The 25727-nt window shown below is 42.1% G+C and overlaps 1 protein-coding gene across 2 annotated transcripts in view; it reads left to right on the plus strand.

Moving 5' to 3' along the window:
• Positions 1 to 25727, plus strand: part of SCARB2 (scavenger receptor class B member 2) — a 67809-nt gene that overhangs the window by 8644 nt on the left and 33438 nt on the right. For both annotated transcript variants that reach the window (XM_065877854.1, XM_065877855.1), the window contains exon 2: positions 10258 to 10415. In XM_065877854.1, coding sequence (XP_065733926.1) covers positions 10258 to 10415 — 158 coding nt within the window. The remainder of the gene's footprint in view (positions 1 to 10257; positions 10416 to 25727) is intronic.

Below are 25727 nucleotides of genomic sequence, written 5' to 3' on the forward strand. Positions count from 1 at the left end.
TTTTTTTTAAGGGTCAAGTTTTTTTTATATATAAATTATTTATTTGTTTATTTTGGGCTGCATTAGGTCTTTGTTGCTGCGCACGGCCTTTCCCTAGTTGTGGCGAGCGGGGGCTTCTCTTCATTGCGGTGGCTCTAGCCCAGGCTCGGAGCGTGGGCTCTAGGCGCGTGGTCTTCAGTAATTGTGGCTCACGGGCTCAGTAGTTGTGGCTCGTGGGCTCTAGAGTGCAGGCTCAGTAGTTGTGGCACACGGGCTTAGTTATTCTCCAGCATGTGAGATCTTCCCGGACCAGGGCTTGAACCCGTGTCCCCTGCATCGGCAGACGGATTCTTAACCACTGAGCCACCAGGGAAGCCCCCCTTGTATGTCATTTTATAGACAGAGTAGCAGCTTACACATAGACTAACATTTGAACCTCAACTGTCAGATCTCATTAGCCGAAATCGTTGAAGTTGCAATTAAAGCAAAATGAGTTCAACAACAGTGACATTAAAAAAAAAAAAAAGCCAAGGCATTTGTTCTTGAGTTAAAATAAGGTCAGAGAATAAGGGTAAAATGTTAATGGCAGTGTATTTCTTTTCCCTCAACAGAGAATTTAAAAAGGTAAATAGTGCAAATTACATACATTAATTACTTACATTAATTAATTAATAAGAGTCTGCATTGGGTTTGCTTAATTTCAGGGAGAAATTTTTTAAATAATGCAAACCAACTGGTGTTTTGATATATGGTGAGTTTTATTAATCTGGAATCCAATGAGAATCATCCACATGTTATTAGATCAGGCTCTCAAAGTTGGTCTGCATCATCTCTGGGTGAATTTAGACGGTGTAGATGGCAACATGGATGCTGAGTTTGTGTTTAATTATTAAGTAGCACTTTGTTGAACTAAAAGAACAACCAGCAGTGCTCTTGAAGGCTGAAAGTTTCGTTTAAAGTATTACTCCCATCAAGCCTAAGGCAATTCCCTGAGTGCTTATTTTTATCATCTGGACGTGGCTTATACCAGCATAGCTGGTTCAGCAGTCATCCTTGTGCTGCCTTCCAGAAAGAGCTCTGTCAGGCTGGCTTGGTTGTGTTGTATCTTGTGGCTGTACCAACTCATGTCAGCTCTCAGCAGAAGCAGCTAATCCAGCCCATACCTGGGAGGTGGGCAGTTGAGTGTTGCTGGTGCTTAAAGGACCTGTCAGGGGATGACAGAGGATGGCAGGTGACGGGCTGCCTCAGGTCAAGAGCCTCAGACTTTATCCTGTGAGCAGTAGGGAGAGTGTCTGTCCTGATAGAACTCTCTGGAAGCTGATGTGGATAATAGCTTTGAAAGGGCCAGGGCTGGACAGAAGGAGACCCGTTAGGAGACTACCTGTTACCTAATTACCTATTAGGAGACTAGCTAATACTGAACAGTATTGTCTCAGTCCACGCCGGTGATGAAATAGGCGCAGGAATAGAAGTGGAGAAGAGGAGGCGGTAAACTCAACAGGACTGAGTGATTGATTAGGGGAGACGGTCATGAGTCCCTTGTTTGGTCACGTTGACGTTGAGCAGCCTGTGAGGTATCCAGATGGGGATTTTAGGATGGATCCATACAGTTGAAATGATCCAAATAATTTCAGGCATAAGCCCCTCTTTGGGCCCTGCACTGTTACATACAGGTCAATTTTGTGTCCTTAGCTAAATGTCTTCTTGAAACAGGGCCTATGCTTGTTGGGCATAGAGGAAGCTCTCATTATATACATATTGGCTAATTAACTGAAAGGTAAGGTTTTCAGTCCAAATGATTAACTTGGCTGTTGACACGACAGACTGACCATGTAACTTGATCATCTTTCCAATACCTCTTTTGATGGTAGTGCCACCACATTACACCTGGAACAGTGCATCGTGTTCTGCAGTATCCAAAGTCACACTGTAAAACTGACTTGGGACCTTACACTGATGGTTAATTTAGCATAAGTGGGAAACTCTGCTGGTTACAGGGTTGGCTAGTGGCCCAAGGAAGGTCTCGGAGCCCAAGTGATGGTTTCATTTCAGATAAACTACAAATAATATTTTAGTGAGTATGTCTGTGCAATATTTTGATTCGTTTCAGTTTATCAGTTGTTAGCATCCTCCTATATAGACGTCATCTCTCTCTCATACACTCTTTCTTGAATTATTTTAATGCAAGTTGCAATTATTACAGCACTTTGCCCCTGAATCCTTCAGCGTGGCATCCTAAGAATTAAAGCATTTTTGACATGGCCTATGCAATATTTGGGACATCCGTGGGCATCCTTTGTTTTTATTCACTAAATCTGGCAGCTCTACCCTGAGGGTGCGATGGTGAGGCAGCTGCTAGAGTGGCCAAGCATGGGCTTTGCAAACCCACAGACCTAGACTTGGTGGGATTTCACTTGACTTACTGGCTCTGTGAGTTTGGGAAAGCCAGTGCCAACATTTCCTTATCTGCAAAATGGGAATTCTTACCTTGCAGGGCCAGCGTAAGGCTTAGAGATCCTGTCCATAAAGCCCTAGCACAGCACCTGATTCCTGGAGACTTCCAGTAAGCAGCATTTTAGCAATGATAATCGTCCTTCTCTGAGCTGAATGTCAGGGAAGGAGATAAAAATAAAGAAGCAACTGTTTTACAAATGTTGGCAGCTGCATTTATAAACTCCCCTCTGTTCTCTCATTCCCCTTCCCTACTTAATGTGTATACACACACACACACACACACACACACACACACACACACACACACACACACATATGCACACGCACCACCCCACACCATCCACTCTGGGATTTACAGTGGGTTCCGTGACAGCCGTTTAGCAGGGGAAGAGAAGAGACATGTTAAAGGTACAGGAAAAACCAACACTCTTGAGAGCACGATTTGAATGGAGTCAAAGGTGGTGTGAGACTTGTTTGAGTGTTGACTCAGCTAAGAGTAACCAGGGAGAGGCCAGTGATGGGGGTGGAGGAGAATCCTGGGTTGTCACAACACCTGCTGTCACTGTGGCTCTAGCAAGCTGTCAGGGATTGTTCCTGTTAGTAGGTTTTCATTTGCTTTGTTTAGCGAAGGACTCCCGTCTACCAAACGTTTATTTCTATCCCGGAACTTCGTCATCCACTTGAAACTTGGAGGAACAAGTTCACATCAGACTGTCATGAGAACAGCTAGTCTTACCCTCCCTTCTGGGAAAGATTTTGCCTTCCTTCTTTCTGGGAACTCTTCCCCTTGTCTTTGGACTTTTTTGGCTAAGCTAGATACAAACCAGGCAAGATAAACTTGGGCAGTTAACCGTCTGTTCACTCACACTGACTGGCTCTTTTGGGGTTCATAATTCTGAGATGATTTTCTTCGCTCTAATAAATAAACGAGGTTGCAAATCCTTTTTTTTAATTGAAATATAGTTGATTTACAATATTGTGTTAGATTCAGGTGTATAGCAAATTGATTCAGTATTACATATATATACACACACACATATATATATCTATATTCTTTTTTCAGTTCTTTTCCATTATAGTTTATTACAAAATATTGACTATAGTTCCCTGTGCCATACAGTAAATCCTTGTTGTTTATCTATTTTATATATAGTAGTGTACATCTACTAATCCCATACTTCCAATTTATCCCTTCCCACTCCGCCTTCCCCTTAGGTAACCATAAATTCGTTTCTATGTTTGTGAGTCTGTTTCTGTTTTGTAAATAAGTTCATTTGTACTACTTTTTAGATTCCACGTATAAGTGAAATCATATAATATTTATCTTTCTCGGACTTATTTCGCTTAGTGTAATAATCTCAATCTCTAGGTCCACGCATGTTGCCGCAGCAAGCCCTTTCTCACTGTGAAGTTCTTCACACACTGTGACGCTTGTCAGGAAAAGCTGGCGAGGAACACAGAGTGTTACATCAACCGTCCTGACAATAACAGGAAAAGAAATACTCTACAGCCCAGTGTGGCGGGTGGAGGCCCTTGGCGCTTGTGAGGGAGAACTGACCACAGCTGAGGAGGCATTGGCCTTACCTCTGTTTTGCAAGGACAGAAGAAAAGCTAGATGAAGCTGGTTCTCTGTATCTGCTCCTTCTGCCTTGCCTTGGGGTCTGTTAATACATTTTGTAGAATCTGAGTTTCTTTCTTAGATTTTCACTTACAAAAAAAAATGATAAGGGAACAGTTATTTTTTCTGCTTACAGAATTAGTTTACTTCTGTTGTAAAAAAAAGTCCAAACAACGCAGAGAAACATCACAGAGAGAATGTGAGACCCTTCATAATCCTGTTGCATAGAGATAAAGGCTATTAGACGTTTAGTGTGAAGGCTTAGTGATTTTGAGGGCAACTAAAAGATTGAAATTGTAAAATTATCTATATATCACCCCCCTGGTTTCATGTTTGCATTTTATCTGCTAGTCTTGTCCACACTTATGCATATTTTACATTGTCTGCTTTTACCATTTAACATAGATTATGAACATGTTCCTTAGGTCTTTGTAGTTTTTATCATTCTAGTTGCTTTCTACTCCAGCCTGTGAATTACCATAATTCACTAAGTCATGCTTGTCCTGTTCGACATTTTGGTTATTTCCGATTTTATACTAATTCCTTGCTGTTTCAACCTAAACTGAATTTTATGTAGGGCCGGAAGAGAGAGTCATGACTAAAAGACTTTTTTTCCCCCTCTTTCATTGTTTAACATTTGTTGGGTTATCTATATTTGAGCAGACTCCTGGAAGCGACATGATTCCTTTTTTTCTTTAGACTAAGTCCTGAAACCGTCTCATCCCCAACCTGAAGATGGTAATAGTCAAGATCGCAGTTACCATTTACTGAGTGTTTTGAGCATGGCCTGCGATAAGCATAAGTGCTCTGCTGGATCTTCATTTCATCCTTGCAACAATCTTAGCCAAACCGTCCTTCCCACGTATGCCAGTGTAACCTTCTGAAACACCTCTTGCCTGTGTCAATGCAAAACAGGCAACGTGGCACGATAGTTAGGAGTGTCAAATAAAAAACAAATCTGATTGTAAAGGGGAAAAGACTTTGCAGTAGGGGCAAGGGGACTTGCATTAGGGAGAAGCTCTGTGTGGTCTGCAGGGCCTCAAGGCTTAGCCAAAAGGGTTTTCCTTTTATAGGGAGGAGTTCATGGGGCTGGGAAGGAGGGAAACCTAGCCCAAGTTGGGTTAACAAAATGATTACTGCAGTCAAGCTAATTAACATATCCATAACCTCACGGAGTTAGTTCTTTGTGTGTGTGGTGAGAACACTTGAGATCTACTGTCTTAGCAACTTTCAAGTGTACGATACAGTGTTATTAACTACGGTCACCGTGCTGTACCGGCATTTCACTCCCATTGATCAGTGGGGTCAAGCTGTTCAGCTAACCATGAGGAGGCAAAAAATGGGAATCTGGAGGGTCAGTGCCTAGCCTTGTCTTAGGTAAACAAGAGAGACATCTGTGAATCGAATTCACATGGGGAAGGGTGTTTCTTTGCAGTCAACCATTTCCCGGAACACGGAAGCAGACATTCCCGAACCATTACTGTTTTCCAGGGGCACGAGGCTCCGGTCAGATTCAGCCTTGCCAGGAGCACAGGTTTGCAGTGAGTCCTGGGGTGGGAGGCTGGCTGCACCCTCTGCTAGCAAACCTCAGGCATTCACCTAACCTCTTTGAGCTCTGGTCTCCTGAGGTGTAAAATGGGGACGATGATTTCCCTCTTGTAGACTATTAAGGGGATTAGATGAGATAAAGTGGCAACATAATGCCTGGCTCTTGATAGTATTCTGCAGCTCAGAAACCTTCTATTCCCCCTCCTTATATATCATATAAAATCTAGACTCCTGGGACCCCAACCTACCTCTCTAAGTCAATCTCCCTACTCCCTAGAAAACCCACACCCAGTCCCATCTAATACCGTCCCTCCTCTGTATCTTTTACTGTCTCATTCTCCACATCCACTCTTTCTGATTAAGCAGAGGGCTCCAGGAGAGACGGACATGGAACAGGCAGGGAGGAAGGGCTCGCTCTGTCCGGCCACACAGGATAGTCGAATCAACGCCAGCTCTCCGTAAGGAGCCCACCCCCATGACCTCCTCTGCTTGCCCAGTTTTTATTCATTCTTCCTCGCTCACTTTAAGCACTACCTGTCTCCATCTCAGTTCGTAGAATCCACTGTCTGAACACCACGGAGACCATTGCCTGGTATACCCATTGACCATTTATTACGGGCTACTTTCCATTGTTGATTATCTTGCATGTGTGAATCACCATCCCCCAAATAGAGGGTAAACTCCTGGAACACAGAAACCACACCTGTGTTGCTGGGTATCTCCTACCTGCAATGTCTGGCACAGACAGCGCTTGGATGATTCGCATGTATAGTTCTACACTTTGCAAGAAGACCGTGGGTATAGCGCTGCTTTAAATAGTTGTTAGGAAAAGGGATCACAGAGACACACAGATTTTTCTTTCCACCCACAAAAGGAACTGGCTGCACTTAGCTCTTTGGCGTGCTGGATTACCGATAAGACGCACAAACTAATAGGTGCTAGATCTATGTGTTTCCGATTCTAGTGAATCTGTATCTGAATTGCTTTCTCTGTATCTGAATGTGGCTGAAATGGCTAGGGGACAACCACTTCCTCCGGGTACCCTTTAAAGGCTCCTTGGACTTCTAGCTGTCGAGCTGCTGGTATAGGGCCTTGACTGTGGCTTTGTCTTTGACTGATCACGCCTTTCTTCTGCTCTTCTCTGGTTGTCTCACATCAATTTCTTTTCTCCCAGCATCTTGTAAGCAAAGTCGACGGAAAATAGAGTTTTCTAGTACTATATTTAGTTGATTGAACCAATATTTCTCCAAAACCTGCATTGTCCTTGAGGAGTGGGGAGGAGTAAAGAAAAAAAAAAAAACCCTACTCTTTTTTTGTAGGTCAGCAACTTCTGTTTTGAGTAGCCAACTGTTAACCTAATATGTTCCAATATAGTAGCTGCACTTTCCTTCTCATTTTTGGTTGCTAATATCACTGCTTCATGTCGATTCCAATTAACCTCAATTTTTAGAAGATGTTTTCTGTCCTGAGCACTTTTTTTCCTAAGAAATTCCTATGTAATGTGTTATAGGGTTCAAAGGAAGGGATGATCCATCCAGTTAAGGGGAGGGTACTCAAGGAATTCGTGGAGGAGGAGAAATTATTGCCCTGCCTTTTTCTGGAAATTTCTGGATAAGAAAAAGAGGTTCTTTTTTTTTTTTTTATGTATGTATGTATGTATTTATTTATTTATTTATTATTTGGTTGCACTGGGTCTTAGTTGCGGCAGGTGGGGTCCTTAGTTGTGGCATGCGAACTCTTAACTGCAGCATGCGTGTGGGATCTAGTTCCCTGACCAGGGATTGAACCCAGGCCCCCTGCATTGGGAGCATGGAGTCTTAACCACTGTGCCACCAGGGAAGTCCCAAAAAAGAGACTCATTTTAATGAAATCAGATGACTTTGAAGGTATCTGTGGGCCTTCAAAATCCTCTAGAAGACAAATAATTATTATTTATGTGTTACACTTCTCATAGTTAACGTACCAGTTTTAGGTAGGTTATATTCATGTTACTGAGCTGTTTCTACATGCTATGTGTATACCTTATACCAGAGAAACTCTACCATATAACTTGTATAACTAAAATGTGTAGTAGGTTTATACCCATTTTATTAAAATGGGTACGGAGGTGGGGTGGGAGAGTGGAGGAAAGGGGCACTGGGTTCCAGACCCAGTTCTGACATGAAGCAGCTGTACAAACTTGACCACAGGCCCTTCCTTACCCTGCCAGGGCCTCTGGGTTCCATCTGGTAAGCCTCTCCAGGCATGCTGCCCTCTCTCTCCGGGCCCGACTCTCTCCCTTGTTCCTCCCCAGATAGCTAAGACTCCTGTTTAGAAGATAAGATAAAAGACCACGAAACTCTTTTAAAAAACTGCCTAAAATGATCGGTTAGGCTGCTCTATGGCCAGGGCAGGGAGAGAGTAATGTGTGCAGGGGCAGGCGGGGAGGGCTTCACAAAGGAGAGAGTCTGAGCTGGACCCGGAGTTTGGAGGAAAGGGGTTTCGTGGTTTGTCTTTAAATTTTTCTATCTCAACAATCTGATCTCAACTCAGTAAATCAGTACTGACAGTAAAGGCCAAGAATATTTCAGTAATGTGTTGTTTGGCTAGAAATCTGATTAGATGTTCCGAACTGATGCCAAGCCACAAAGAGTCCCCAGTTCTATGACACGGCTGACTCATGGATGTGAACGGACTTCCAGCCCTCCAGATGACTGTTTTTGCTTTGACAAGCTTAGGTTTTCTGCATCCATTTATTCCGGTTTTACTTTGTTTTTCCCTGCAGAGATTCTTGGGATATTTTCCATTGAATGATAGAGTTATATCATCAAGTTCCCTTGCAGCATTGCTTCTATTAAATTGGAGGCCTGGACTACCAAAAATTGGTATCCTGTTGTGTTCTGTGTCCCAGGATGTTTTAGCATGTGATTTCTGTCGTGTTTTGAAGCCGTCCCTCTGTTGATTGTCATTCAAATCCTCACCGCTAGAGGAGTGACGGGTGATATCAGGGGATGCTTCTCTTGCAATCTAGTTACTGTTTTACTAGTGGCCCTACATTGTCTTTATCAGCAGATCCCATTTTCCTCTTTAAAAAATTTTTCTCAGTGTTAATTTTCTTTATTCATTATAAAAATTTGGAAAATACAAAATCTCATTCAGGAGAAAATAACAATGACCCAAATTCCAACATGCAGAGTTAGTCACTGTTTGAATTCTGGTTTATTTATTCTGTCTGTGCTTTTATCCTTCTCGAGTACTTCAGTAATCTTAACTTTAAAAATGCAGTTTTTCTTTATTAACAAGTTAACTACTAGATATTAGCTTTCTGTCTATTAACCTTGGGTGCTGTATTAATCAGACTTCTCTTGCAATGCTGGATAACAAAAAACCCCCAAATCTCAGTGGCTTATAATAGTAACATATACTCCGTACTCCTTACGACCAGGTTGGCTGCAATTTGAGCTTAGCTGGGTCAGCCGACTTAGGCTGGACTCCTGGCTTCATGTCTGGTCTACACATTACTATTTTCGGGCCTTGGCTGAAGGAACACCAACTACCTGGGACAGGGCAACAGAGGGTGGCTGGTGGAAACTTGCCATGCCTCTTAAGACCTCAGCTCGAAGTTGGCGCTTTGCCATTCCACTCACATTCTGTTAATCAAATCAAGTCACTTGCCACACCTGAGGTCTGTAGGGTGGGAAGGATTCTCCTTCCATAGAGGGGCCGTGGTGTGTTAGTTTGCGAGAGCTGCCATAACAAATACCACAGACTGGGTGACTTGAACAACAGAAATTTATTGTCTCACAGTGTTCTGGGTGCTAGAAGTCTGATATCAAGGTGTCAACAGGGTTGATTTCTTCTGAGGCCTCAGTCATGTTGGATGACAGCCCACCCTAATGACTTCATTTAACCTTTAATTTCTCTTTAAAGACCCTATCTCCAAATACAGTCACATTCTGAGGTACTAGGGGTTAGGACTTCAATATATGAATTTTTTGGGGGGGGGGTGGCAGGGACACAATTTAGACCATAATCCTTGGTAAGGGTGGGAAACAAAGGAAGGATTGTAGACAAAGAATACCCTAAGCACTTAACCTCATTGTGGCTTAGCTTTCTCACCATTAAAACAGGGATATGCAAACCTATGTTAGGGGTTTGTTGGGGATTAGATGAGAAAATGCGTGTGAAGCCCCTGGTGGTGAAAGTGGTAGAGCTGGGTGTGGTTCTACCTCAAATGGAAGAACCAAAGTAACCTTCTGGGGCCTCTCTTCCTGGTCTCTCACGTGGGCGAGCTGGGAGTGCATGGAGCTTCTCAGAGTGGCCTGACTTCCACGGAAGCTGTCCGATCAGTAGACTCTTTGTGACGAAGCAAATAAGGCCTTTCGGGTACTCAGACTGTGGCCTTGGTTTTGGGGACACCATGTTTCCACCCATGAGCTATGGCTCTAGCATCCTTTCTTTACCACAGATATTTATAGAAAACCTGTTATGGCTTCTGAGGGCTGTGGGCTTCATATTGGCGTAAGGCATGTCCCTGCTCCCAAGGGACAGCAGCTGAATGCCTGTGGAAAAAATAAGTGAGCCGGGAGGTCAAAGGACAGGGTGTCCCTCGTTCTGCCTCTGTGTTCAAAGCCAACTGCCTTACACTACGTAAATCCCCTTTTGGTTTTCTCCCCTAGAATATTGTGTTAAGGAATGGCTCGGAGACCTTTGAGTCCTGGAGGAAGCCCCCTCTGCCCGTGCACACCCAGTTCTATTTCTTCAATGTCACCAATCCAGAGGAGGTCCTCAGAGGGGAGACCCCTCGGTTGGAAGAAGTGGGGCCCTACACCTACAGGTGAGTCCCGACCCCCTCCCTACCATACCAGCGAGAAAATGGAGCGACCCCCTGCTGTAGCCTGAGCCCCCGTCTCTTCCCACGGGCATCCTCTGTGTGCTGAGTGGGGGGCACATGTTCCTGCTACAGTTGTCTGAAATGCTGCTGGTGTTTGGCACACGTGTGTCAGTGGCTTTGTGGACCTGGCCAGACTCAGCCTGTTATGTTTAGAAACGCAGCTGCTTCCTGCTAAGGTGGCAGAATGTGACTACTGAGCGACGGAGAGCTGCCCTCCGCTCCCTACCCTTTTAAGGTCGTCCTGCGATTTTCTTTGGTGACTTTCAGGGTCTTTTCCTATTTCTCTCCGCCACATCCCTAGTTTTAGACCAGTTCCTAGAATTCATTGTTGGTCTGGAGACAGGACTTTCTGTCTCTTCTTTTTCTTTTTTTTTTTAACTGAGGTATAATTGACTTACAATGTTGTGTTACTTTCTGCTGTACAGCAAAGTGATGCAGTTATACACGTGTATGTACATTCTTTTTTTATATTCTTTTCCATTATGGTTTATCATGGGATAGTGAATATAGTTCTCTTTGCTACACGGTAGGACCTTGTTTTTCTGTCTCTTCATATTCACTCCTTTTCCCACTCCTCCAGAGTACAAGAGATAACCAGGTGGTAGGGTGGGTTAGAGTCTTTGGCAGTGACCGTCAATTCCAAACGCTGGGGGTGTTAGTAGCATTGCTTTAATCATTTTTTTGAAAAGATTAGTAGAGGGAGATGCTGGGAGATCTTATGGTCAAAGTATTTTCCCCACTGTTGCCGTATCCCCGCAACCCGCTAGGACAGTACATTGCCCCACACGCCTCTTTCCAACAAAGTTTCTCCTTACCAAGTTTAAAAAAAAAATAGTAGAGGAAGCAGACAGCGAGATCTTTCTTCTTCAGAACTGCTGCATGGTAAAAATGCCTCACAATTCTATCGTAACCAATTGCTCAATAAATGGTCGCCCCCTGATTCATTTACTGTGCGTCAGCACTGTCCCAGCGCTGGACTTGAGAGATAAAAATCCCGATCCCTGCCTCAGGTGCTCATGGTTTGACTCTGGAGTCGAATGACCTGTTGTGAACCTCACCTCTGCCACTTACTAGTCCTCCGAGCCTCAGTTTCCTTATCTGTAAAGTGGGGATGAAAATAGGACATCCACCATGGGATTGTTATGAGGACTAAGTGAGTCAAGTATGTATAAAGTACTTAGACTACTGCCTGGCACAGAATTAACGCTAATTAAGTGTTTGATGTTATTCTTAGTCTTAGGGGATTATCTTGGTCCCTTCTGTGGAAATCAGTACCCAGAATTGTAAAGATGAGCTTTATCATTATATAGTAGAATTTTAAAAGATAAACAACACTTGGGTCCTCATTTTCAAAAGCGTTTTTATACCTTTAAAACCTCGAGAAACTCCAGGTACTGGGTAGAACCAGGCCTGCATTTGAGTCTGTCCAGCTTCGTGACAGTTAGAAGTTGAGCCAGAATTAGGCTCTGAGCGTCCTGTTTGTTTATTTTGCAGTTTTAACCATTTTTATGGTGATTAAAAAAAAAAAAAACCCACATAAGATGTACCATCTTGGGCTTCCCTGGTGACGCAGTGGTTAAGAATCCACCTGCGAATGCAGGGGACACGGGTTCAAGCCCTGGTCCGGGAAGATCCCACATGCTGCGGAGCCACTAAGCCCGTGTGCCACAACTGCTGAGTCTGCGAGCCACAACTACTGAAGCCCGCACGCCTAGAGCCTGTGCTCTGCAACAAGAGAAGCCACCGCAATGAGAAGCCTGTGCACTGCAACAAAGAGTAGCCTCCACTCTCCACAACTAGAGAAAGCCCGCGTGCAGCAGCGAAGACCCAATGCAGCCAAAAATAAAAGAATAAATAAATTAATTAATTTTTTTAAAATTATTAAGAAAAAAAAGATGTACCATCTTTACCATTTTTAAGTGCAGTTCAGTAGTGTCAAATATATTCACATTGTTGCAAAACAGACCTCCAGAACTGTTTCATCTTGCAGATCTGAAACTATATAGCCATTAAATAACTCTTCTTTTCTCCCCACCCTGGGCCCCTAAGAACCAACATTCTACTTTGTTTCTATGAATTTGATTGCTGTAGATATCTCATGTAAGTGGAATCGTACAGTATTTGTCTTTTCCTGGTTTTGTTTTGTAACTAAATTCCTTCTGGCGAGACGGATGACTTCCTCCCTGCAAGAATAAACTCACCTGAGAACTAAAGAAAACCCCCAACAAACAGTCTTCCCTCTGGGTCTCCTGGGCCTGTTCCTGTCATCATTATCTTCATTGAGAAAAAGACATGGGTTCTAACCACAACCTGAGGAAACCCAGTGTTCCATGAAGACATCTTCTGGGCCATTGTGTCTGCTGCCTTAATATGCTGCTGTAGATGTGGTCATGGGAATAAATAAATCCTAGAAATAAAATAGCGTCCAACTGTTACCATTACTTCCTGCATGTTCCCATCTTAGAGGGACCTAAACTGACTCCTTAGGGAAGCCTGAGAACATCTCACAAGGGTCCTTAACCCTTGATCCATGAATCCCTAAGGAGTCATGGATAGAATTCCAGGTGGTCTGTGACTTGGGGGGAAAAATTACAGTTCATTTTCACTAACCACTCACTAAAATTTAGCATTTCCTTTGAGTATAAATGTAGGCAACAGATCACAGCAGTGTTAGCAGTACCGTGGCTTCACCACTAATGGAAACACAGATATCGTTGTGTCTCATGATAGCGGTTGCTCAAAATATCATTCATGTTCATAAATACTTAAAAATTACAGTAATTGTGGACTTCCCTGGTGGCGCAGTGGTTAAGAATCCGCCTGCCAGCGCAGGGGACACGGGTTCCAGCCCTGGTCCGGGAAGATCCCACATGATGCGGAGCAGCTAAGCCCGTGTGCCACAACTACTGAGCCTGTGCTCTAGAGCCCACGAGCCACAACTACTGAGCCCATGTGCTGCAACTACTGAAGCCTGCGCGCCTAGAGCCCGTGCTCCGCAAGAGAAGCCACCTCAATGAGAAGCTCATGCACCACAACAAAGAGTAGCCCCCGCTCGCCTCAGCTAGAGAAAGCCTGTGTGCAGCAACGAAGACCCAACGCAGGCAAAAAAAAAAATTACAGTAGCTGTTAGACCTGCTGCTACATTTTATTTAAAATGTCAGTAAAGAAACACACATATTGCCATATCACAGATTTTTACAGTGACACCTGTATTTCAGTCATTGGTTTCCTTTGTAATCCTGATATTTTATTTTCTGTATGTAAAGACATTTATCTGAGAAAGGATCTACCAGGCTGCCACAGGGCCCAAGGCACAGCGAAGGTAAGAATCCCAAGAGCAGATCCTGTAGGTTGGAAGGCAGATTGGTCACTCACTGATATTTCATTTTTGCTCCATGAGTTTTCCTGCCTCCGGTTTTCACCCTGCCCTGGTCTCTCCCATTTCACTGCCGCAGTGATTTTCCAAAGCACACAGCTGGCATTTCCTTTCCTTCTCTGCTCAGGGTCCTAGTGACTCTCCCTGTGTGATGTTCAAGGCCTGAGCACCCCAGCTTCTTCTGTATATAAAGCCTCTTTGTTTGATTTTAATTTAAGTTTTTGGCACTCTCAACCTAGAATTTTATTCTCTAACCAGAGCTAATTCTATGCTATAATCAGAACTGTCCAATAGAAATTTAATATGAGTGTCAACTTAAAAAAAAAAAAACAGGGCTTCCCTGGTGGCGCAGTGATTGGGAGTCTGCCTGCCGATGCAGGGGACGCGGGTTTGTGCCCCAGTCCGGGAAGATCCCACATGCCGCGGAGCGGCTGGGCCCGTGAGCCATGGCCGCTGAGCCTGCGCGTCCGGAGCCTGAGCTCCGCGGCGGGAGAGGCCACAGCAGTGAGAGGCCCGCGTACCACACACACACAAAAAAACGTGCAACATAAGAGCTGTGAGTTGAGTTTATTCTATGTCTTACGGAGGACTATAGCCTAAGAGACAGCCTCTCAGATATCTCTGAGAAACTGTTCTAAAGAGGTAAGGAAGGGGAACTTCCCTGGCAGTCCAGTGGTTAAGACTCCACACTTCCAATGCAGGGGGCACGGGTTGGATCCCTGGTCAGGGAACTAAGATCACATGCCACTAGGTGCGGCAAAAAAAAAAAAAAAAAAAAAAAAAGGTAAGGAAGGAGTCAGAATATATATGAAACTTTTTGCAGGAAAAAGAAACATGTAGTCAAAACATCAAAAGATTACTTCTAATCACAAAAACAGACATCTCAAGTTAATGATTTTAGTGCTTTTCTATGTATGGGAAGATGCAAGAGTCTCAGGTCATTGAAATATTTCCTTAGGTATGTACCTTAATTATCTAGGGGCTGGTATCCAAAGCCTGTCTTTCTCCATCCTGAATTCCCCTCAGGCTCAGTTTTGGTAGGCAACTGCAGGAGCTAATGGCTTGATCCTATAGAACTAAAAGGGCAAGCAACATTTTTTTGTTGTTTACAGTGCCCCACGTTGGTCATAAATTTGACCAAGGCTTGGGAGGCATTTCGTGACCAATTTGTCCCACAGCCCTAGGAATGCTTATTCCTAGGTCAGGCAAGGATCTTAGTGATAGGCCATTCATATGCTATATCTGGCTTAGGCCCTATTAACCTAACCAACCTAAAATCCTCTGGATCTTCTGTTTTACTACTCTATTATGATCCAGGAAATGTTTTCCCCTTGTTGTTTCTTCCCATATTTAAAGTTGCACTATTACAATTAACTTTATCTGTATATATGTGATCATATATATATGTGTGATCAATTGCCTCAAGATATTTAGCCGTCATTAATTTTGTTGGAGGCCTGGTTACACATCAGGTAATGCAGGATACAACAATCTGATAAAACAGAATATAAGTAAAATAACGAGTAACATTAATAAGATAGTATAGCAGAGAGACAAAACGTATAAATAGTTTGGAAACAACAAAGAGAGAACAAATTAAAACAACGATTAGTATAACTAGTTGTAATCTGGATCTCAATAAGCCATCAAGTCCAGAGGGGAGCCAGTTAGAGAAGCCAAATTCTGGAGAGATTAGGTAGAGAGAAAAAGATAAATGTTTCATCTTCATTTGCAGAGGTATACTTCATCAACTTGCCACATATCATAGTTAGCATAAGAGGAAAGGTTTTCTGGAACACAAAGATTAAAAGCCAGTATATTTCAGAAAAAAATCATAAGATTATAAATCATATTTTTCAGTTCATTCAGTTCCATATAATTAATTCTTGTTGATCTTGATAAACGCATCAGGTTTTCTATTAGAGTTTTATAATTTCTTACCCAGTTCAGTGGTATGATCTAAAAGTCATCAGAAACCTGTATTTGTCAAAAAGTCCTTTTTATGAATTTTCTTGAAGATTTTCATTTTTGTAAAAGCATCAGAGTAAAACAATGACTCTATAAATAACAAAAGACTTAAAATGGCATGGTTAAAGATTTGATTACAGTGTAGTTGACAAAGCAACTTGGTTATTTCTGTGACAATACAACATTTTAAGGAATAATTAGAATCATAACTGTATAGCACAGAGAATTATAGTCAATATCTTGTAATAACCTATAAAGGATAAAAATCTGAAAAAGAATATATATATATATACACATATATATATATACACACACACACCTAGAAAGAATTTATATACCTATAAAGGATAAGACTTATACACACCTTATAAGTGTGTATAAGATTTATACACACCTATAAAGGATAAGAGTCTGGAAAACAATCTGAAAAAGAACCTATAGAGGATAAGAATCTGAAGAAATCTGAAAAAGAATATATATCAATATGTATATATAGATATATATCTATATATAGCTGAATCACTTTGCTGTACATCTGAAACTGACACAATATTGTAAGTCAACTATACTTCAATAAAAATTAAAAATGTTTAAAACCTTAATTTCTAGTGAAAACTAAGAAGTAAACAATTATGTACTTTTATGTTAGCATTCTGTAGATTGGAAAACTTATAAATACCATTTATGATTTTTAAAAACGTGCCCTTGGGGCTTCCCTGGTGGCATAGTGGTTAAGAATCTGCCTGCCAATACAGGGGACATGGGTTCGAGCCCTGGTCTGGGAAGATCCCACATGCCGCAGAGCAACTAAGCCCATGCACCACAACTACTGAGCCTGTGCTCTAGAGCCCACTAGCCACAACTACTGAACCCACGCACCACAACTCCTGAAGCCTGCGCACCTAGAGCCTATGCTCTGCAACAAGAGAAGCCACCACATTGAGAAGCCCCCCCACCACAGCGAAGAGTAGCCCCCGCTTGCTGCAACTAGAGGAAGCCTGCGTGCAGCAACGAAGACCCAACGCAGCCAAAAATAAATAAATTTTAAAAATTAAGATCTTTAAAAAATAATTATTAAAAAATAAAAATAAATAAAAACATGCCCTTTTATGGAAAAATTTTCAATGTGACACAAAACATTTATTAATGGTGCTAAATATCTTTAATTTCTCTATAAAAGGAAGCCTATTTTTAGTAATCAGTTTTTCAGTATCTTTATTTGGGAATGATCTAGATATTTAGTACATTTCTATTGTTTAACTTAACTTAGCAAAACTCTAAAGTTTCAAGTTACCAAAAATCTGGAGAGGGCTTCCCTGGTGGCGCAGTGGTTGAGAGTCCGCCTGCCGATGCAGGGGACACGGGTTCGTGCCCCGGTCTGGGAAGATCCCACATGCCGCGGAGCGGCTGGGCCCGTGAGCCATGGCCGCTGAGCCTGCGCGTCCGGAGCCTGTCCTCCGCAACGGGAGAGGCCACAACAGTGAGAGGCCCGCGTAACGCATAAAAAAAAAAAAAATCTGGAGAAACTATTTTTAAGTAGACATACCATAAAACATAATAATTCTTAAACAGTACACTAAATGGCTCTTATCCCATTTATATCTGTTTAACTCATTTGTTTCCAACAATTATATTTAGATTACCCATGAAAATTTCAGGAGACATTAGACCAAGTCAGCCATCATTCCAAGCTATTTTTCTTGCTGATAAATTTTAAAACAGAAATAATATGAACATATTTGACTAGGTTCAATAAAAGTAAGACATGTCTGTATTAATTAAACCAACAAACTTAAACTTTAAACCAAATATTAATTTAATATTGAACATTTCCCAGATCACATGAACTTGAAATTCATTTGGGTTAGTTTCTATTACATTCAAAAATATTTAATTTCTAAGTACCTCCTGTAAGTCAGTTAAATAGGGCTCCTTTATAAATTAATATTGATGATACTGTCTGGAGGTAGAGACATATCTATAATGTACACACAGACATATAACAGACATAACCAGAGATCTCATAACTTCATTTTATAACTTAGTCATGAATCAGGTATTACAATATAAACTTACTAGTTTATAAATAACAGTTGATGTAAGTTAAATTTATTTGCTTAGATGACTTAGCCTTTTTACAAAGACAGTTGCTTTCAATTCCCCAAAGAACTGGTCTGCCTAAATGATATCAAATGATTGATTTATGCAACTACATTTTCTTTAATTTGCTTTTTTATATCAATGAGAAGATTTCCAGCTAAACTGGAAATTAGGAGTTCTATGTTCTAGAACTTTAGGGTTCATTTTATCATGCCTTCAAAAGTTTGCACAAGGCATTCAACAAAGGCCCTCTTTCTGAGTGCACAAGTCAAACCCAGACCAATTTACCCTAGGGGCAAAAAAAATCTCCACTATTGCTTTATTAGGCCCTGAATATTAGCCCCCAGTTTTTGTTTCATATTGTGGGGGCTCAGGTAGCTCTGTTTCCTTTAGTATGTTTAATTAATACTGCCTTAGGGGCAGATTTATATGCTCTGTATAATAATACCAGGCAGGAGAAGCATTCCCCAGTGAGACATAATGTCTATCCCACGGTATAATCAGGCAAAAGAGATGTAACCATCTCACAGAAAGCCCATTCAAATATGCCAATTTTTTTTTTTAATTTATTTTTGCCTGTGTTGGGTCTTTGTTGCTGTGTGTGGGCTTTCTCTAGTTGTGGCAAGCGGGGACTACTCTTCGTTGCGGTGCGTGGGCTTCTCATTGCGGTGGCTTCTCTTGTTGTGGAGCATGGGCTCAGGGCACACGGGCTTCAGTAGTTGTGGCACACGGGCTCAGTAGTTGTGGCTCACGGGCTTTAGAGTGCCGGCTCAGCAGTTGTGGCGCACAGGCTTAGTTGCTCTGCAGCATGTGGGATCTTCCCGGACCAGGGATTGAACGCGTGTCCCCTGCATTAGCAGGCAGATTCTTATCCACTGCGCTACCAGGAAAGCCCCAAATACGCCAATTTTAAAAAAATAAAATTTTACCTCAATTCTATCAACTCTTATACCTTTAACTTTAGCCAAGTGACCCAGGCCCTTTTGTCAATCTTTAACTTGATTAATTAGCCTAACTGTTGCCTCAAGCAATTGCTGGTTAGGTATCTTAGTATAATTTTATTCCAGCCTTAAAAAAATTTTTTTTTTTTTACTGGGCTAAATAAACCAGACTTGTTCGCGGCCCTTTAATGTTGGGGGTACCAATAGGGGGTCTCTTTGGCCCATTCAACTTTAGGTAATGTTGTATCAAAGCCTTTGTTTTTTTTGTTTGTTTTATTTTGTTTTTTGGCCGCACTGTGCGACTTGCGGGATCTTAGTTCCCTGACCAGGGATTGAACCTGGGCCCTCGGCAGTGAAAGCACAGAGTCCCAACCACTGGACCACCAGGGAATTCCCTGAAGCCTTTGTTTTAATCTCATCAATGTCCATTTTATTTATCGCATTTTTAAATCACCATCTAAAGATTTCTATCCTGCTGGGATGAGTCCCTTTAAAATTTCCACCTTGTTGGAAAGCAGTCTCTTGACTTCCCCCTCAACATTTCCTATTCCCTTGTTAATCAACCGGATTAACGTTAATTAACCTTATGTTTTTATTAGTATCCTAAGACCCATCAAGGGAAAGCCAAGACTACAAATAAGGCTTCCCAAATCGTTTTGTTTTATTTTATTTTAAACTGTGGAAATTCTTAAGGTTAGAATCTTAAGAATTCCCATAGTTTATTCAGAAGTTGTTAATAAACCTCTGTATCTACCTTTTAATTTGCTCTTTTCATAGGTACCAATAAAACAGCTATTTATAATGAGAGCTCTCTAAAAATTTACCAATTTAGAAGTTTCTTCAATTTAAAAGATCCATTGTCTGGTCATTGATGAGTAGTATCTTAATAGTGATAACCAGTAAGATGCAACAGGCACCCGCAACAAGAGAGTGCAAAGGATGCAGCCTTCAGAAGATCCAGAAAATTTACTCCGAAAAGTAGTCTAAGAGGGCTTCCCTGGTGGCGCAGTGGTTGAGAGTCCGCCTGCCGATGCAGGGGATGCGGGTTCGTGCCCTGGTCTGGGAAGATCCCACATGCCGTGGAGTGGCTGGGCCCGTGAGCCATGGCTACTGAGCCTGAGCGTCTTGTGCTCCGCAACGAGAGAGGTCACAACAGTGAGAGGCCCGCGTACTGCAAAAAAAAATAGTCTAAGAAAATAAAGGCCTTTGTTGTACAGGTGGACGCAACGAAGGTTGAGAAGACAAAGGTCCCTTATGAACTGGGACCCCTTATGACAAATTTTCCTGAGAGCTGGCACAGCCAGACAAAAAGACTGTTTGGAATCCCAGTCTATTTGATGGGCTGTCAAATGTACATCGTATGTGTACTTTCCTGATGGCGGACAGTGTGCTCTTGTTAGACCCAAACGGTCTACGAAGGATTCCAACTCGCCCAAGAACCGCCAAGAGTCGAGAGCCGTTGCAACACGCAAGAGGTTTATTAGGAGCCGATGCACCGGGGTTCCCTGAACCTCACGCAGGAGGCCGATGGGGAACCCCTAAAAGCGGAATCACATACTTTTTATAGGTTTATTTACTCATAGGGCGGGTATATTCTCACAATGATTGGGTAAATGTGGTGACTTTTGAATTCATTGGCTTAGGAACTTTTGTCCCACCTTCAGGCCGTTATAGTTGTTTGTTCATTGTGGCGGTTAGGGCGTATACCTGTTACGGGCAACTGGAAAATTACCCGCTGTCTGGCAAGTCCCCGTCAACTGAAAAACTCCAAGAATTGGTTTCGATAGGGAGAAGGAGTGGCGCACGATAGGGAGAAGAATTGGTTTCGATAGGGAGAAGGAGTGGCGCACGATAGGGAGAAGAATTGGTTTACGGGAACAAGTGAGGGGGTGGAAAGTCCCTAAAGGCCCCACACTCTCAAAACACAGAACAAAATGCCTAAGACGATCAGGTGGAACATTTACATCTCAAAGGCATAGGGAGAGAAATGCAAGTTCCTCCTAAGTCCTAAGAGGGCTTTTGTTCCTTTAAGGTCAGAAATCTGAAAAGATATTTTATCAAGCTGGCTTTCTCTAACTGGGTATGCAAAAACCAGTTTTGGAATGTCAAAAAGAGCCCCATCTCAGCCATTTTTAGGGTGAGATTTCCTGAGTTCTCACTTAAGTACTTGCAAGTATAAATTCTGTACATCCTAAACCTGGCTGGGTTTTAGTTGTTAGTTGGAGGTTGGCTTTCTGATACCCCTCATTTCTCTGTTTGAGAAACTGTTTCCTATTTTAAAGTTGAATTTGTCAGGAATAAAATTTACTAATGAAATTGTGTGATGGGCAATGTGCTGCTTGTGAGCTTAACCCCTCTAGATGTTACCCTAGAGTCACTTCTGCTCTTCTACATGTCTCTTCTAAAACAACCATTGGTGCTGGGATCAGTGAGTGGCCAACTCTCTCATACGTGGTCCCCAGACAAGCACGTTTTATACTAATGAGTGGGTTTCCTTATGGGACTCTGCTTCCATCACTCCCATAAATGTCTTAGTTGCCTGAGAAAGCCATAACTGACTGGGAGGACCCTTGTCCCTCTTCCTCTGAGCAAAGCTTTCATGTGATATCTTCACTTTTATCCCGACAGAGTCTGTTAAGGTAGCCAAATTGAGGAAGGATGTCAGGTCAGCTTCCTACTTAATCACCTAGTCCAAGCCTCCTTAGGGTCTTTCAGCTGAGCAAACTCATCCCAGTGTTTATCACCTGAGGGTAACCCCAGTGTCTTTCAGTTGAGCAAATATAGGCACCTCTTCTGGAACCTAAGTTCAAGGATAACCTTCCCCTCATAGTGAGGAGTTTAACAACCTCTGAATAAACTCAGGATCTTCAGCTAAGAGTGGGAGATCCGGTACCAAGAGAGACTCACTTAAATTTGTTGGGACTCATTGAGGAGGCAGACTGGCACAAGGGGCCCTGCTGGTGTCAAGGCTCTGGATCCTTGTAGAATTCAGGCGAAGGAGAGAAGTCTGCTCTGGGTCTTCATGGCTGCCAAAAAAAAAAAAAAAAGGCACAACATAAGAGCTGTGAGCTGAGTTTAGTCTTACTGAGGCCTATAGCCCAGGAGGCAGCCTTTCAGATAGCTCTGAGAAACTGTCCCAAAGAGGTAAGGGAGGGGCCAGGATATATGCGAACTTTTTTGCTGGAAAGAAACGCATAGTTGAACATCAAAAAGTTACTGCTAATCACAAAGCATAGACATTTCAAGTTAATGATTTAAGTTGTTTTCTTTGTATGGGAAAATGCAAGAATCTAGGGTCATTGAAATATTTCCTTAGATATGAACCTTGACTATCTAGGGGCTGATATCCAAAGCACGGAATGCTACCTGTTTTTCTCCATCCTGAATTCCCCTCAGGCTCACTCTCGGTGAGCTACTGCAGTGGCTGATGGCTTGATCCTTGTGGAACTGTAATTGCAGGCAACATTTTTTTTTCCTTTACATGAGCCACATATGTAATTTAAAATTTTCTAGGAGTCACGTTAAAAAAAAAGTAAAAAGAAACAGGAGAACTTAATTTGAATATTTCATGTACCTCCAAACTACTTAAAATAGTATCATTTAAACATGTAATCAATATTCAGAATTATTAACAAGGCACTTTGCATTCTTTTTTTCATAGGAAGTCTTTGAAATCCATGTGTATTTTACATTATAGCACATTGAATTTAGGACTAACCACTGTTCAAGTGTGTAAAAGCCTCGTGTGGCTAGTGGCTACCATAGTGGACAGCACGGTTCTAACCAAACTCCCATTAATTTTACAGCCCTAGACACCCTACCCTGTCAGTAAGCATGCCGTTCCCTCAGTCAAGAAGGAACTCCACCACCTCTCTCTGTTCTCTCCTAGATTTTCCCTGACTTTGAATGCACTCTGCCTGGTATGTGATAAAGTGAAAGGAAAGAACCAAATCCTTTCATCTCTGAATATCCAGCGTCCAGTGAATATCTATAGAATAAGTGAATGAAACATCCTCAGCCGTGGTTTAAATCCACAGGACACAAGTGGCTCAGCTGGAACCCCAGGACTGGGTCAGGGAAACCCAGGACCCAAGGACAGGTTCAGGAAAGGGGAATAGGGTCCTGAAAATGAGTGACTTTGTTTAGGAACGGCTACTCACATGTGCATTCCAAACTGCTAAGTGTTCCTAGTAGGGTTGAGTGGGCTGCGAACTGGGATTTGTAGGAAAACCTGGCTTTTTAGGGAGACCTACAGCCCCTCTAATGGGTCTTTTGTAATCATTTGGTGGATCTGATCTCTGTCACTTATGACTTAATTATGCTATTGTTTAGCTACATGGGAAAGACAGAACATTCCAGTAGCTCTGTCCCAGTATTTGATAGTCCCACGGGTTCCGTCCAGACTGAGTCAGCTGTGTGTGTGCAAAGAAGGCGAGGGCATGCGGCCCCCCATTGGTCAGTGTGGACTGGCCTGGGGTGGGAGTCTCTGAGATGGGGAGGCCACGCTGGGCAGTGCAGGGCCTGATTGATTGGACACACAATTTACAGTGGCACATTCCCCATGGCTTTCACGTATTCATGAGTTCAGAATATTAGTGTTTTTGGAAAAAGATGGCAGAAGTTCCACATGTAGATAAAAAGCCAGTCAGTCTGGTTTAAGGAATGTAGTGCGTTATTTACATTTTTATTAAGCTGTGGATGGGGCAGCCCTGGAACAGGTCTGTTGACACAAAGCTGATTTGCCTCACGATCCTGTTGCTTAGTGACCTATTTGCCTAAAATTGTGTATCCAATGGCTTCTGCAAACTTTTTGAGATTTTTCATTTTGTCCGGTTTCTTTTTCTATTTTGCCTACTATTTAGCATTTCAAGAATTTTTTTAAAAATTAATTTGTCCAAGGGCTCTATCAACTAACTTTCATGTTTCTAACATGTATTTGCTGAATTTACAGTATCCCATTAAACATCTTGTCCTTGACTTTCTTAGTTTTGCTGTTTGGATTGTTAATTTCTTTTATAAGGTCTTATTACTGCTTTGATAGTAAGGAAAAAGATGTGAGGGACAAATATTTCATAAGTGTTTTTAAATTATTATTCACTGACCATTAAGTAATACTGGATTATAAAGTAATCAACATGTACAATATCGTATATAGCATTACCTTTAAAAGAGTAAAATATATTTTATATTATAAAAGTAATATATATAAGCAGCAAAGATAAAGTTGAAAGTACAGGAAAGTAAAGTAAAAAAACTACTGCTACCCTCCATGGTTTCACTGTCTCAAAGATAACCAGTGCTAATGGATAGATTCTCAGTCATTTTCACATGGTTGTGTCTTACTTTTACATGGTTATACTGTATATACTTATGCATGTTCATGTACATACGTGTATATTCTACTCACTTAATATTACATCAGAGGTATCTTCCCATGTATGTGTTAGTCATTATACAAATATATTTTTGTGATGATAATATTCAAAAGATAGAGGAAATATATTACTATACTTAACCACTCCCTTTTTATTGGATATGTCTATCAGTTCTCGTTCCATCCTTTGATTACCGCATGGATTGAATGTTCTCCTCATGTTTGCCAACCGATTGTGTTTCCACATTCTTAGTTCTTGTCCTTTGCCAGTTTGCCTGTCTGGGTTCCGGTGTGTTCATGCCACTCCATAAGCTTTTTATATAATAACGATGTTAACCCTGTGTCACAATTGTGGCAACTGTTTCTCTATTGTTTGCTTTTTTTTTTTTGCGGTACGCGGGCCTCTCACTGTTTTGGCCTCTCCCGTTGCGGGGCACAGGCTCCGGACGCACAGGCTCAACGGCCATGGCTCACGGGCCTAGCCGCTCCGCGGCATGTGGTATCTTCCCGGACCGGGACACGAACCCGTGTCCCCTGCAACGGCAGGCGGACTCTCAACCACTGCGCCACCAGGGAAGCCCTTGTTTGCATTTTTAATTTTAAAATTTATATGTAACCAAATCTATTCTGTAATGAACTTTTCTATCATTTCTGAGTTTAAAAAGTCCCACTTCCTTCAAAGGTTTGATATTCAAGTCTATTTTCTTGTAGTTCTCTTTTTTTCACATTTAATTTCTTATGGATCTAATTGTCTCCTTACAATTTAGCCAAGATAGGAATTTAGTTTAAGGTTTCAAATGCTGTACTGTTATTCCTTTGGTCCTTTACTCAACTCTGAGCCAAGCTATATATATATATTTTTTTTTTTTTTTTTTTTAAATACCAAAGAGATGGTAGAAAAAAATTTAAATGCCATGGTTTCTGTTTCCATTATTGTAAGAGGATGCTTATCTCTTTTTCTAAACCTGACTCACTCTACTCTGATAGGACCGTTTTTCTCAAAATAGAAACAGAAATAGCTGTAGATAAATCAGTTTTTTTAAAAATCAAAAGTGAGAAAAATAGGAAAAGATCTGCTTCTTATCCTGTACAAAAAGGTGGCGACCAGGTGGGTTTTAAATGCATGTGGAGTCCTGGGTGAGCCAGCAGGGTCAGGGTAACACTTGGAGAACGGGGAACCATTTGCGTCTTCAGCAGTGAAGCTGTTTCTTATACATCGCCAACAAACACGGGCCACCGCCCACCCCCTACCCAGTGCTTTTTCTCCGAGTCCTGTTCTGGACTCTGGGTTTTCAGTCTTTCTCCTAGTTGACAAGGCAGTGGTGATAGAAAGTTCAGCAACCCGCTGTTCAGACTCCGCCTTTGGCCGGCTTTCCTGCTCTGACCTCTCTTCTGGGTCGTCCCATCCACTCTGACTGCACTTCACTTCCCTGCCATGCCCCGAGCTGCAGGCTGCTCTTTTTTTTTTTTTTTTTTAACATACACGAAGTTGGAAG

The sequence above is a fragment of the Phocoena phocoena genome, chromosome 5 (genome assembly GCF_963924675.1).
Source record: "Phocoena phocoena chromosome 5, mPhoPho1.1, whole genome shotgun sequence".
NCBI classification, from domain to species: domain Eukaryota; kingdom Metazoa; phylum Chordata; class Mammalia; order Artiodactyla; family Phocoenidae; genus Phocoena; species Phocoena phocoena.